Source organism: Gavia stellata, chromosome 20 (genome assembly GCF_030936135.1).
Source record: "Gavia stellata isolate bGavSte3 chromosome 20, bGavSte3.hap2, whole genome shotgun sequence".
In the NCBI taxonomy this organism is placed as follows: Eukaryota; Metazoa; Chordata; class Aves; order Gaviiformes; family Gaviidae; genus Gavia; species Gavia stellata.
In genome coordinates this window covers 2699985-2715643 of record NC_082613.1, presented here as the reverse complement: position 1 = coordinate 2715643, position 15659 = coordinate 2699985, and the positions used below count along the sequence as shown (strand labels likewise).

General features: G+C 48.8%; 1 protein-coding gene across 6 annotated transcripts in view; it reads right to left on the bottom strand.

The window, feature by feature from the left end:
* The window catches only part of KCNQ2 (potassium voltage-gated channel subfamily Q member 2), a 67784-nt gene that overhangs the window by 14225 nt on the left and 37900 nt on the right, over positions 1-15659 (bottom strand). For 4 of the 6 annotated variants that reach the window (XM_059827063.1, XM_059827065.1, XM_059827067.1 and 1 more), the window contains 2 exons: positions 12634-12702; positions 10602-10631 (listed from right to left, as the gene is read on the bottom strand). In XM_059827063.1, the coding sequence (XP_059683046.1) occupies positions 10602-10631; positions 12634-12702 (99 nt within the window). Of the gene's footprint in view, positions 1-4916; positions 4971-10601; positions 10632-12633; positions 12703-15659 lie in introns of all 6 variants that reach the window. The other 2 variants (XM_059827062.1, XM_059827064.1) reach the window with 1 other exon arrangement.

Here is a 15659-nt window from a genome sequence, read left to right as displayed (position 1 = left end):
GCAGGCCCTTGCCTTTGGGGCTCCTTTTCCATTCCCACAATAAATGTGCTGCAAACCTTTCCAAGAATCACACAAGGCAAAAAAGAAAGCATTGAACTCGGTGAGAAATATGAGCTTCAAATAAGAGTTTCAAGCCCGATAGCATGAGGTGCCACACTTTTACACATTAAAAAATCTCAAGAAATTTGATGAACAATAAAGATCTGGGTGGGTTTTGCACCCGAGTACTCACTACTCAGGAAAAACCCCACCACCTGGCGTAAGTTCTTTGTTTTAACACAAATGACGTGAGACAACATGAACAGTTAATTGGATTTTTCCTTCTGCCATGCAATTCTCTCATTGGAAATGACACCTGGAATCACATGCAAGTACAATCCCTGCAGAGGAGGATGCTGTTGGGGTCTGCAGGAGTTGGCAGGGAAGAGTCCAAAAGAAATATAGACATATACAGAGATATATGTTGTCAGCTAACCCAAGATCATGTTCTCATTCAACCAGAAAGTCACGCAGAGTGACGCAGAGTGTCTCGGAGAAGTGGTATTCAGGTGTCACTCAAGCAGATGGCAGATGAGCCTCAGTTCGGTGGAAAGTGTATGTGCTGGTGACACGAACACAGGGAAAGCAGTAACCCAGCCACACGCGGCAACGTGAACTGACGCTCGCAATCGTGACAGCTAAGAGCGGCGCGAGCACGGGGCAGGCGCCCTGCTCGTTCCAGGGGCAAGGCAAGGGAAGGGAAGGGAAAGAAAACCGTGGCTTTGCAACCAAAAACAAAGATTATGGGAAGCCCTAACAACATAATAGGGTGTGCTTTAGTTCCTAGATCTTCAGTTGGCACCTATTAAAAACATACTTGATAACAAAAAAATTGTAATGTTTCCAAGCTGACTTTGGGGAAAGTTTACAAAACTTTCAGCTTCTGACTTGATTTTAACAAAGGATAGAAACTGAGTTGACTTTTTCTCTGCTGCCAGTCAGAAAAGGAGAGCCCATGCTGGACGAACACGTACGGACCAATCCATGGTACCACAGCTGATAGGAAGATGGTCACTGCTTTAGTGGGCTTTGCATTTAGTTTCAGTTAGGTCCAACAGCCCAGCTCTCAGCAGCAAAACGCATGAGAACTAACCTTCAAAAGCGCTGCCATCAGCCTCCTTAGGACGCTGGGGGTTGAGCTCCTGTTTGAAACCCTCTGGTTTGGGGCTCATTCCACAGCCCTCTAGAGTATTAAATCAGCACTTCAAAAAAATGCGGACTCATTACGTTAGCAGTAGTTCTGGATCAATAAAAAGTATCACCTGTAACTTCTTGTCATCGATTTTAAACTACGCTTGAGCAATTGTTTCATTTTCTCCTTTCATTTTGTAGGCAGCAAACGTTAGCCAAACTGAGTTTGACTAACATGGACTCAGAACCATCTCTGCATACGAACACAACCGGTAACAGTGTTCATTCTTCGGAAAAGCCATGGCCAGGAGAAAGAGGCTATCTCCTGTTGGGAAACGAGGCTGTTTTCTAATCCAGAGTTTGTGCTGAGCTCACGGCATATGAGAACAGCTTGTTAAAACCAGGCAGGAGTGCCAGGAGTGGATGATAGCCTTTGTGGCTATCACCAGGCTCCAGGTGGGACACAGGCGTGAATAAGAGGCAGAAACCAATTACTGGAGACATGAAGGAAAGGAAAATACATCTGTGTGTGCAAGACTTGCCATGACTAGAGCGGAAACCAAAGGAGGACCAGGCTCAAGCCTGATTTGCCTCCAGTGATTTCAGAAAAGCCATTACAACGGTGAATTCAGCCCAGAGAATGTTGTTTCTAGAAGCAGAGCAACCTGGGCATGAGGAAAACAAAAGGTCAGCCAACGATCAGTGTCATGGTGAGTAATCCCTCTTCTCTTCCTTGTCCACAACCACGGTGTTAGACTTGGGTTGAAGAGATCACTGAAATCATAACGGGAAAGACTGGAGTTGCACCATCCCCGCAGCCACCACATAAACCTGGCTGAGCACGGGGCCTCGGGTGAGTGAAGGGACACTGAAGCCAGATACATGTCTTTAACCTTGGCCTTTGGTATTTTGCAGCATTGCTGTTACACCATCACCCCTCTCTTCCTAACACACAGCGTTTTTTCCCCAAACTGATGTTGAGCGCTGTCAAACACCACGTCACACATATCCTGCATCTTCTAGCAAGCTCTTGCTATTTGCCAGCTCAGCTGGTTTGCATTTCAGGAGTAAAGCAAAACAGCTAGATTGCATCTTTGAGCTGGCTGATTATTCCTAAACAAGACTTTAAGAAACACGCTACACCCAGACCCGCAGGCCAGTCAAGGGCTCTGCAAACATCTTTCCTTCACTGGTCTGTCTGCCATTTCTTCCCACTGTCAGGTCCCTGTGGTGCCTTCATCTCTCTGAGTAGATGCCAGGAAAGCCTCTTACAAAGCAGAATATGATAGACCTGATAATCTGGCTTGGTATAGTTACATTGCTGTCTAAAAATGCAGGCATTATTGCACTTATTGACTAGAGATCATTGGTTTAGTACATTAAGAAACCACGGATTCCTAAGGAGTTTTCTATTAATTTACCTACACTGAGTTTTTCGTAATTGCCTCATCGTTTACTGTTATTTCGTTACATGCATCCTAGATGAAGGCTTTTAGCACTCAGCCTTAGATGCATCAAAGTGCTGGCATCTGCCCTTAAGGGTTTGTGCAGTGGGGGATTGCAGGCTGGTAGCCCAAGGGTCCAGGAAAACAAGACATGTTGTTTATTTTTATGTCCCTTCAAGGTTAACCTATAGTTTTACTAAAGCACAGTGTTTAAAACACTACACTCAGGATGGATGCAGGTAACAAGATGCTCTTGTAGCTACTCCAAAGTTCAAGACTCCTTTTTGACTGGAAGAACCACGGTCTGTAATCCTCCTTCTCAGGGTCTCCAATGGATCAAGAAGATCTTGAGATAGTAATTAGTTTCATCCTCCCTTTCCCTTGCAGAACTCAAGATGGGGGAGATGAAATGAGGACCACAGTAGGAATTCAGTAGAAAATAGAAAAAATTATACTGGCTGTACCAATTAAAAATTCATGCCTAGGAAGACATGCAAGGAAGACATTAAGATCAGAGTGGCTGATTTTCCAGAAAACAGAACTGGACGTAGACAGGTGAGAGGACAGCACTATGAATATCACTGCCCGTTTTAATCTCTGCCAAAAACCACCTCAACGTTGAGCAATTGAAAGGTGCCTTGCTCTGGCGGGGAGTCCCTGCCTGCACTACGCCTCCGCCTCCAAGGATAAAACAACCTCGCCTGGCAAATGGAAACACTACAGAAGTCATGATATTTTCTTCCGCTAGACTATTGACCAAAACTTTGCCATTTGGAAATGTATCCAAATGCTGTCTGTGCAACTGATGATCACCCAATATTTAAATCAGTCCTTTCAAGGATAAACTTCAAGGAAGGCCACAGTACCATCAAAACGGAAAGATTCAGGCTCTTTACCCAGACACAGGGGATTTCCTACCTGCTTATTATGAAACCTAGATCATACCCCCTTCCTCTTTGTTACCCATTCAGAGATGGGATTTACCACACTACTTCTGAGCTTCTGGTACACGCAAGTCTCAGGCATGAGTCCTAGCCTCTAGACTGACAGATAATAAAAATAGCCAGCAGGGAAAAAAAATAGCAAGAAAAGAAAAGATACAAGTTGGAACAAGTAATGGAGAAAATCAGAGTTACATATACTTTTAAAAGTGTAGTTTGTTGGCTTTCTGAGGGAGACAGAGACTGGTGATTTTGAGAATTAAAACGGACTCCAAAAAAGAGCATGCAAAAATCCGATTTCACAAACATGCGGCATCACTCAGTGCCCTGCCACTCCTGGGCTTGCCACCTGCCTGGCTGCGGGGGACGAGCTGAGGGGGTTCACCTGCCAGCATTCACAGCATGCAAACTCTGGGCATCGGTAGTTCAAGAAGGTGCATGTTTGCTGCTGAGAAGCAGTGTCTGGGGTGGGGTAAAAGACCCTTCCAGTGCAGGCGTGGAAGTAGACGTATTTATGCACAAGTAAAATAAGATATATGTATCTGTGTACAATAGTGGCCATCAGATGGGTGCACTAAGGGATGCTCGCTGGGAATTCTCTGAAGCCGCCTAACAATTGTCAGCTTGATGAAAAAGATGAAAACACTGCTCGTACAAAACCCTCTGCTCTAGCTATCTCTTCCCCATGGGATCTAGAAACAGAACCATTCACAATGCCAATGTCAACGCTAAGGGGAACCCGTATCCCCTACGTCTGGTGGGACAGGCTGAGATTAGTCCTTCTCTAGCTGCGTAGTAGAGGTGCTAGATAGGCAAGCCATGGCTTCCAAAGGCCACAGGACTAGGAAAGGTCAATTGGTAGTGTTCGGAGAGCCAAAGGAACGGTGATTGAGCAGAGGTCGGAAGCTGGTGTTTCTCATGCTACTAACTTGATATTGCTGTACAGTGCAATTCAATTTGCAAGGATTCCCTGGACCGTGAGAAGGAATGGAGCGATAGGGAGGAAGGGGTCTTTTTAAAAAAAAAAGAATTAAAAATTTTTAATTTATTTTTTTTTTTTAAATTTTCCATCATTTGTTAAACTTCAGTTCCCGGCCTCCTTCATTGCTGAGCAAACACTGGCTTGCTAGCCCAGACCAAATTCCCCATCCTCGTCTCTTTGAATCACATATTCTGCATGATTAGCAGAGAAGGAAGCCTCTAATTTCTGAGCGGGCAATGGGGAGGCTCTTTCACCTTTTTTTACTCATCTAGTACCTCTATTAAGCAGAGAAGTGATCAGAACGGGTGGTAGCAGGGTAGAGGGAGAATGAGCCGTGCATCTTTTGATTAGTTCCGTGCGACGCATTTCCCGTGGTACCTAGAGTTTCCTGAGCAGCATCCGCATAGTGACTCTCTGCACGGTTTGCTTTTACTGGAAATGAGGGGAGAGTAAAAATTAGACCTGGAAGCAAATGCCAGACAGGAAACTTTTGATTACTGACTCTAGGTTTAAAAGACAGGTGTTTTGAGGGCCGGGTTCATGACAGGATTTTTCTTTTTGAGCTTTAAATGGGGGAAAAAAAGTAACCAAGGGGGGTTCTGAAATTTGTCTCACTGCGGTCAATAAACGTCATTATTAGAAATGAGGCAGTCTGCATTGAATTGGTGGCGTCAGTTCATCTACAATTGACTAAGTCCTGCAGGAAGGTATTTTCATCCGCATTGGAAACAAAAAGTACTCTCTTCTTCCTCCAAACAGATAAAAAAGACAATTTTTTTAGTTGTCTAAGCCATGGAAAGCCAAAACTTTAACTTGTTTTGTCCAACAACATCGAAAAGGTTCAAATTTCTTCTTTTTTTTTTTTCCAAAAAAACCTCACAAAGAGAGTTAGTTAATCTGTGAATTATTTGCACTTCTGGTATAGGAAATAGCATTATAGTAAGCCTGGCATTTAAAAAAAACAGATAAAACTGGGGTGTGGTGCAGTCCCTTATGGGAAGGGATTTGAACATCTGTGTTCACGCGTCTGTTTTTCATAACACTTTTCAGACGGGCCCTACCACTTCTGGGGAGTCACCGGCTTTGCTGAGGCACCACCACAGCTCCCGTGAGCCCACCCCAAATCGCCGCTCAGGCACTGCCCTGCCAGGAGATGGCCACCACGCCCAGGGTCCTCCACGCCATGGAGCAGCCCTCTACCTGCGGAAGGGTAATGACCTGGCCCCCATCACCCCACCTGGCCACCAGCCACCGGCGGGCATCACTTGCCGAGTTCATGGGCAGACTGAAAAAGCCGAAGGGCACAAAAGCCCAATCTCGTCTTACACTTGAACTCGGCAATCGGAAGAGCTTGCGGGCACACACAGAAGGAATTTGCAGGAATTCTTTCTGCTTCGCGGCATCCCGTGCAAGCTCAGCCGACACCATCCTGGGGACTCCGTAGGCACCCGCAATGGGACCCCGCATCCCCAGGGAGCCCCGGGGACCGGTGGTGCTACCGGGGCTGTTCTGGAGCTGGGGTCTGAGCATCGCGACGTGGGAGTGGGATATTCAGCATGCAGAACTTCAGGGAGACACGGGGGTTACTCTCCTCTTAGTCTCCTCTGCAGTCCCTATGGAAAGATGCAGTCCCTTCCCTGCAAATAATCCGCTCCCCTAAAGGCAACTGATTATTTCCAGATTACTGTCAGTCCCAGCATGAGTCTCTGACACCCGTTTAATCGGTTAGAAGGTCAAACACCAACCCAGGCTAATGTGGCCCATCGGGCTCCTGTGATTGACACCAGTTTCCACGGGCAGTAGCCGTTAGTGAGACCTCGGACACCCTAGGCTGGATGAGCAGGGGCCCACTGAGTCAACCAAAGGCATCCTCCAGTGCGTACAGAAGCCTTAATCACACCCCTGAACAGAGATATTAATGTAGTGTGTACCTCAGACAGACATATACATACATTGATATATAGATAGATATACGCACAGATATACATACACATTACAAGGTGGCCCAGTCCAGCATTCACTCAGTATATCGGCCAAGGTCTTGCTGAGTTCATTAGGGTCAAGGACAAACCACAGCTGAGAACAACCTTCCAAAGAGGTTACCTATAGGACTGAACTCATGCTGGACAAAGTAATCTGAGATTTAGCTTCCCAGTTCCCTAGAATTCTTCTGTTTCTTTTTCTCTGATATTAATGTATTATTATGATCACTTGGTTCACTAATTTTTAGCTTTTCACCCAATCATGTTTTGGAAAATACAAGAGGAAGAAACGTGGTCATGGATGCCTTCAGATGTTTACCAAACCATCTATTAAAAGAGCATCCGAAGCACACATTTCACATAGGAGCCTCCATAGTCCTGGCTAACCATGGATTTGTCTTTTTGACATTACAATCAAACGACAAAATAAACAGAGACGAGATGCCACAGCGAATTTCCAGCCTGATTAACATCGGAATAATCAAACCCCGTTACCACTCTGATTTGCTGGCTTTCTGCAGCAGGAGGGGTGAGAAAAGCCCCACCACAGAGCAGCCCTCCTTCCCTGGTGTTATGAGGCAGAGAGGACTCATATTTGGACCCTGCACGAGAGCAGCGTGGTCTCGGAGGCATGAGCGGTGCTAACCGCTCCTGCAGCAGCAGCCAGCCCGGGGAAGGGCAGACGGCCACTTCTCCTGGCCAAGGCAGATGGTAGGGTGGACACGGCACCCAAAGCGACGGGCAACAGAGGAGGCTCTGGAAGCAGTTTTTAAATAGGGAGGAAAATAAAACGAGGGAAGAGGTACGTAGCATGTAGAACAAGGCCAGCGTCTTTTCTGTTCATCACAGCCCGGGCTCCATGTCACGGGGAGGTGAGCTCCTGTCCCCCCGCACAGGCCAGCACACAGCTTCCCGGCACTCGGTCATAGATGGATGCAGACAAGTTGGCGGTGAAAAACAAAACAGAAGCGATAGAGAAAGGACGTAACCTGTCTCTCACATCGGCCGTCCCGTTTTACGTCAAGACAAGACCAAATCAAAAGCCAGCCAAGTAGTTCCAGGTGACCCCGAGCCTCCACCACGCTATCCCCATGGCCTCCCCACGTCCTCCCACCCCGGGCAGCAGCTCTCCGAGTGCCGTCTCGGCAGAAATCAGCACAGCTACAGCAACACCGGAGTCAGAGGGCAGCATCGCCGTGGGTGCATGGGCAAGACCCCGACAGCTGCCCCGCGCGCCGGCGGGGCGTCTGGGATGCTCCCTGACCTTGCAAGGCAGCGCGTTCCCACGAGCCGTGCCAGCATCCCCTCTCTAACTTAAAGTATATTCAGATGCAAAATAGTGAAAAAGCTGTTTCTGTTCTGTTTGCTGCAAGGACTTTGTGGTGTATCTGTTACGGAAAAGAGGGGTACAGGAAATCAGCCACTCCCTACACATAACTGCAACAGGAGGAAGATGCAGCTATCTCCAGGTGAGAGACTGCATGGTTCTTTACATGGATGGAAAATGGAAAGTGGCAAACCCTTTACCAGCTGATGCCGTAGAAGTGTGGTGCTGGGGTCTGCTATGAGACACGATTCATCCCGAGGAGTTTCCTAAGTGAGAGTCATCAGCGACAGACCACGGCTGGATGATTAACTGTCGGGTGGGCTGAGAAACAGGACGAGTTTTCTTTTCTAAGGGCAGGATGACACACTGAGCATCACTGGGAGGCTGTTGGAAATTAAAGTGGGTGGGAGATTTGGGATGAGAATGTAAAAGATCCAGAAACTTTTATTTGGGAAAATAGGTGATTTGGGGCCCCCTGAACATATTCCATATTCCATTCTACTGTGCAAAATTCCTTCCTGAGGTCTGAGACATCATCAGATGGAGAAGGGCAGTGGGAGCAGGTAGAATTGATGTTGCCCTAACAAAGCACAGAAGGAAAGAGCTTTGGTTCCGCTACGGCAGCTGAACTGAACAATATGGAAAGGACTCTAATGCCATAAACAGGGCAGCTGCAGACCCTCAGCTTAAGCACTCCTGGGTTCAGGTGTAGCATCTTACAACAGAGGGCAAGAAAACCCATCAGTGTCACAAGAGACAGGCACACTACAGGAGCAGGAAAGCAGCATTTGGAAATGACCCCGCTGAAGGAGCTATATATAGTAATAAATACTCTGAAAAAGGGCAGTGAAAGGCTATTTTTACTTCTTTCTGCGACATAAGATTAAGAAAGCGATGTAGAAAATGAACAGGGAAAAACCTGCAACCTCTGCGAAGAAATATTATATCCAACCTAGTGCTTTAACTGGTGAAAATGAACCCTGCAAGACAGGACTGAGATTCAAAAACAAGAAATAAGACTAGTGCCTCAGAAATAAGACTAGTGCCTGCGACTGCAGGGATGCCGGCTGGTGTGACCCTACGAGGGACCGGCAGTCCTCAGACTTCCTCGGCTATGGAGCCGACCGGGTTGAACAGAGATTTCATCTCATGGCACAGTCATACGTACGCCTGTGAGAAATGTGGATTTACCCTTTGATGCATCCCAAGTATGTCACTGGCTGAGAGAGGGCAGCGGAGCAGCCAGACCCCTGGGATGAAATGCCGACCCTCCTGATGCCACGGGCGGGTGGCCAAGATTTCAGCCGTGGTCTGCTCCCAGGGAGCACTTCCCACGTAATGCTCCCTGCTTTAATGAAGCTGGATGGAACCTGCCTTCGCTTTAGCTGAGACCCCACGTAGGAAAGAAAATAATTCTGGATAGTTGAAACATGATCTTGGTGATTTGGTTCATTTGGCAAGAAAGCAGATGGAGTGCTACGGAGGTTCTGCTTGCAAAGAAAAGCTCAAATGAAAGACAGAAAAAAGAGTAGGGGGAAAAAAGGAAGGAAGGATGAATTTTTCCTCTCTTTAATCAGCACCATATCTACCCAGATACCTTTGGTTGGATTTTATGCCAGGGAAAAATTAGTTTCTGGCTTCTTATAAGCTAAAAGGCACAGCAGAAAGTTACATCTGCAAAATGCCAGACTCCAGTTATACTTCTGAAAAACATACTCGGTGTTTACAGTATTTAGGCTGTAAGCTATGTTTTGAGATATGAGACGGAAGATCTGAAAGCCAAGCAGATGATCTCCACAGATCATCAGTTTTGCATCTTGCCTCCCAAGAAAAAAAATGAGATTCAGTCCCAGAATTACTTCTTAAAAGAACTGGGAAAATAGAGGAAAAAAAATTTCCAGAATTAAATACTTTTATAAGGGGATGAAAAGTATCCTGAAAGTATCCCAAATATCAGCCCTGTTGCTTTCCCTGGGATATGTGAATAGAGAAAAGCTCTCCCATAGGTGAGATTTATGGCTGGCCTTGGAAGGTGCTCGCCACGTCTCAGAGGGCGCCCGGCGGAGCACACTCTGCACGGTGGACTCCAGGCATGGAGGGAAGACGGAGCAGGGACTGTGCTTCATCCAGAGGTTGTGAGGCCAGAGGGGATGGGGTGCAGAAAGGGTGTCTCTGCCATGCAACGTCGTGCCGTGTCAGAGAGCCCTCCTGTGTCCCACGGAGCAGCAGGTCCACGCAGCCCCGTGCAGTGCCCTGCAGCGAGAGGAGCTCAGGAGAAGTTGCTAACTCAGTGACATGGTGATGGCTTCGTGTTCCCACGTCACCTCCGCCTGGCGTGGCGCTGGGTGATGGAGACACAGCCAAAGCATCACCTACCCATCGGCACTCATCGAGCCTGCGTTATACTGTTTCAGCTACGACTCCAGCAACAAAAGAAAAAAAAAGCAGCATAAACCAAAGCCCTGCCATCACCCCGGATAAGTGTCTGCCAGCTCTGCCCGTGCTGCCCACAACTCTCTCTAGCCCCCACAGCCTCACTATCCTGGCAGCTACAGCCCAAGGCAGACTGGAAGGGAGATATGATTTAAGGTCCAGCATACACGTAGATACATTGGACTGCCACAGCACAGAAAAAGCACGGTAATACCTAGAATGCTTCCCTCGATGGCGCCGCGACATGGTACACACACGCACACACGTACACAGAAATCTACAGGTAATGCATGGGAATGGCGTGTTGGCAGTGATACAGACCTTGGCGATGGTTCGGGCTGCTGCTCTTTCCTTTAAACAGAAGCAATAGTACATTAGCATGGTGTCAGGTGGCAAAAGACGTTGCTGCTTCACTGTTAAAACATAACGAAAGGACAATACCAAACAATACAACTAAGTGGAAGTTGTGGACAGAAGAGAGGGAAAGGAGCACTTAATTCCTGGAGTTTCTGGCCTGGACAGAAGATCACTGGAGACTCACACAACCTCAGAGAAGACACATACAACGCACAGGGTTGAAGAGTTTATCCCAACCCATCCTTGTGCCTACGCATGACTGAGACACCCGATGGTCGTGTGATTTGTGTGAGCACAGGAGGACTTCTGTGGGCTCAGAGAGCAGCCCCCTTTGGAAATGCACCGCCCTGAGTTGTTTCTGCACACAGGGAAGGATTTGCGTGGCTCCCCTGACCCTGGTGCATTTGCTTTTCCTTCCTGGCCATGGGGACAGAGCTAATGTCAGGTTCCTTGATGCACGGCTTCATGCTGCAGTGCTAACGCGTGGTGCTGGGAGGGGTACGTTGGTGGGAAGGAGTACGGGCCCCTGCCCTGACATCCTGACACCCCAGGTGGGGTTTCTGCCTCCAAAAAGCCTTTGGCAGCTACTTTGCCAAAGTAGTTGGCAAAGGCTACATGGAGGGAGTGGGATGCCCCCATTTTTGTACGCGGTTTCCTACTGAGATTCCAAACCACTTGATTGCTCTGAAAAATCGATGACATTGAGGATAAAGTGAGCTGAAGACCTGCAAAAGGGTAGGCATAACACTGCAAGCCAAGCTAAGGCCACACCAAAAAACAATTCTCACCTTCACTGGCCAGGCATCTTGGTGGCATTTCCCTCCAGCAATGAGGAAAACCTGCTCTGCCTTCAACTACTCTGATTCACAGGTTCTTCACACTGGGAAATTGCATTTAATCTGGGGCCCCGAAGCAGCCTTGCCCCTGCAGCCCCACAAGAGAGGGAGCAGACTGTGTTTCTCAGCAGATAAGGCTCTGCCTCCCCTAACACCAGCCAGTCTAAGGGACAAACCAGACTGCGAGAAGACCTGGGCAGGAGGAGCTCCATTCCCTCTGAGCATGACGCTGTACCAGCCCTGGCCCTGCCTCCACCCAGCAGTGACCGATGAGATGCCGAGATCTGCACAGACCCCGACCCCTCTCCCTTAGGCTGAAGGCAGCAGCCTGGAGAGACTAAAAAAGTGCCCCTCCACCCTCTGCTCCTTGCGCATACAACAAGCTTGGAAGCCCATCCTCGGTCATTAGCTCAAATACATTTTAAAGTTTGCAGTCTGACCCACGGGTCTACGGATCTCTACCCTCTGCAGAGACACACAGCCCAGGGCAGGTCCCGTCCCACCCCTCCCCAGCTGGCCCCGATGCCCACCGGCATGGCCAGCATCTCTCCATCCCTCCTGGGGTCTGCACGCTCCCCATTCACCAAACGGGGCAACCTCGCCTGCTTAAAAAACCAAGAATTACCCCTCCCGAGCATAGGCTTAAGCTGCAGGACTCCTGGCCTGCCGGGGCAATCATGTATACCTTGCCACAGCAAATTTAGCAAAAATTTCTCACCGCTACAACCTTGCCTGCTCCTGGGGGAGGCGAGGGAAGGCTGGAGGGAATGGGGAATTAATTCGTGGGCCTGAGTCTCCTCTGAGGGTGGTGCAGAACGTAAAAGTCGGGAGGAAAACTGGGAACACTGCCTTGACCAGACCCTTCGAAAATGTGACTGCATTTTCAGCCAAGCACTGTAATATTACTCCAGAGCCAAGTTAGGCTGAAGAAATTAATGTACAGCATTGGTGAGGGATAGGGAGGAGGTCACTGAACAACCCATGGGGGACCAGCTGCCAAAACCTCTCACATCTTCAAGGCTGTCCATGTGCAAAAGGCAGGAAGGAAAAAAACAAAAGAAAAAAAGAAAAACAAAAAAAAACCCCAAAAAAACCACCAAAAAAAAAAAAAAAGGTTGCAAAGTGTGTGCTTTCCAAGCTCTCTTAACTCTGCTGCTAACCTGAATGTCAGTCCCGATTTGCTCTTCAGGTTCCTCAGGAGCTCCAGCTGGTTCAGAGGAGGGATGAGTCTAGAGGGAGAAAATAAAGACCATTAATATTCAGGCAGAGCTGATTTCAGAGCCTCCTGTCTCGGAAACTTCCCCCATTGCCCCATCCTTTCAACTAGAACCAGCTTTGTGCCACCAACTGCAACTGGGGGACAGCTCGGGAAGGATGGAGAGGGGTTTGACTGCTACTTCCAACAGTGTCCTAAGGCAGAGCGGTGGGGGAAGAGAGAGAGAGTGACAACAAGAGAGAGAGAGAAACTTGTCTGCACCACCGGATTTTGAACCTCCCAAAAAACAAGCGGCTGCCAGGGTTTCTGAGCAGCACGGCGGTGTTTGGGCAGGAGAGCTGTTTCACCACCTCTAGTCTAGCGGTCGGCACTGCTGTGTTTGGAGGTCAGCGCTTTGGCTGCGTATCAAGTGGAGAGAAGCTCCAGTTTGGGAGGCAAATGGGAAAACTCAACCCTGCTGCTCTTGGGAATGTGGGGAGGCATGGGAAGGAGCAGCTTATGGGGCAGAGAAAACAGGGACCGGAGGTTGGGAGCATCCCAGGAGAAACAGCAGTGTGCTCCGGGGTCAAGTTTAACCAATTCCCTACTGTCCATGTCAGGTTTTGCCCCAAAATGAGGCAAAACCATGTATCATTGCCTTCTAGGAACCATGGGTTTCCTTCCTTTCTCAGGAAGATAAAGAACCTGACAACGGGAATCCTGGTTGATAATTAAAAAAACCCTAACAAACAAACACCCTGTTGCCTATCCTGCTTTTGTGCTAAAAGCCATTGAATTTTGTGCTAAAAGCTCCCACATCCACTTTTACTTTCTTCCCTCAGACCCTGGGAGACCGTGGCTTGCTCCATAAATATTTATCGTTGATATCCACAGTCAGGTTTTCAACCAAGAGATATGTGAGCCGGAGGTGTTGGGAGGAGGATGGACAACGCTGCACGCGGTTGAGAAGAGCAGCATCTACTTAAGAGCACGCTTGGGGACCCTGCATTCGGGGTCAAGGCCAGCGGGGCTCATCCCATGGCTTGCTGCAAACTCCTTTCTGGGCCACCAGCGTGCCCTTGTCAAATTGTCGAAGTGCCACATGCCATCACTGTGCCCAGAGGGTGCGAAGTCAGCACAGCAGCCGCCTCCGGTCGCACTTGTGACAAGCGAGCAGGAGGATGCGTCGTTGCAGGGACGAAGGGGAGGACAAGGGGCTGCCGGCGGGCTGGGAACAGGCTGCCTGCAGCTGCCCGCCTCTGTGCGGTTGGGGCCACAGCTGCCCAAAGAGCCACAACCCCAAGGCAGTGTATACTTATGGCTTTGCTGGAAAATGAGCCACGTAGGTTGTAAAGAAAGCGAGAAGGACCTACTCAAACCGTCCCAAAACTGCAGCTTGGGACTGGAAGGAAAGGGGTGCAAGTGCTTGCAGACTAACAGACTGGTCTTGGCTGAGATGCTATAAGAAATGGGGCTGTTGCTTACTGTAAAATAAAGGCAGAGATATTCATGCCCACATTTTTTCAGCCATTATGAGACCAATAGTTTCAGTTTTCCTCTAACTGAAAAAAAAACAACTGGAAAAGCCTCTCCTCTGCAGGCACAAAACATCCTCAAAAACACAATTGTTCAGCAGAGCAGATTTGGTGTTCACAAGATTGAGGCAACCAGAAAAATTTCCAATCCTAAGTATGGAGAAAAGAATAAAAATAGGCTTGAAAATTTTGGCTCGGCTCCCCAGTCCAGCTCCGTTTGCTTCCATCCAGAGAAGAGCACATCCTGATCTGATGAATTAATGATCCTCTTCACTCAAGATGTCAGGAAGAAGCTGACCTTGGTGCAGTGGAGCAGTGCATGAGTGCTGGGCCGCCACCTCCCTTCAAACCCACTGTGGGGTTTGCAGATTCGTTCCAAGATGGGAGAAGGTGGTGCATAAAATCAGGCACAAAGTGTACTTGGCGGTTAATGAAGGGTGCACAACTGTTCCTGGGTGAGTTAGTTTCCCAGGGAGGTCCATACCCAGCAGAACGTAGGACAACAGCTCTCCTTTCTCCAGCTGGGATCACAAATCCAGGGCTCCCATCGATGCACGTCTCAGAGCTGAAGAGCTCATTAGCTCACTAGATTGAAGGATTCAGGATCCCAAAAGGAGCTCCCTCCTTTGCATTCGCCCCTAACACAAGGTCTACACTGTGCTGAAGGTGGCAATCTCTTGGGCCACCACAGATGCTGCCATGCAAAGGTAAAGGCACACAAGCAAACACAGAAATTCACCGTTCCTGGGGTAGGGTGATGGGCCTGGTACACGTGTGGTGGAAAAAACCAATGTTTTACTGAAACAGTAATTACTAAAAATGGGTAAACTCATGCACGTGCTTGACCTGAGATTTAATCTGAATTGAACGCTGAGCCTAAGCTGTCATTACAAGAGCAGCTTGGGGAACAGCTACGGCATTGCACTATTCCACCAGATCCTCAAAGGAAAGGCAGGGCTCTGCACAGCGCTTTAACTGAGCTTTGCTGTAAAACGCTGGACGGAGGGCACCTGCACTGGTGTGTGTGCCCAGGGGACAGGTGACGCAGGTGCCACTGTGTCCTCCAGAGACGTGGAGAAAGGACCTCCGGCTGGGGCGTCTCACGTTTTCTCTCTCTCCTCCTGGTCGGCGTGCCACTTGTTAGCAAGGGAAGCATGTTTCGGTTACGGGGGAGCTAGGTGAGAAGATCTGCAGGCCACGGGAACACACACAGCTCATGCTACCCACCACAGCAACACTTCCGAGTCGCCGGCTGCTGCAGGGGACCCAGCGGTACCTACAGCTGCTTCCCATCACCCCTCCCAGCACAGCACAGAGAAACGCCGCACTAATCCAGGTGCCGGCTCCCCCCATCCAAAGGGAAGGCAAATTTGCTATTCCTGGCAGCACAGATAACGTTCAAGCATCTGGGGACGGTAGGGATATCATGCCTCCGGCCAGGATGTCGTCAAAACCC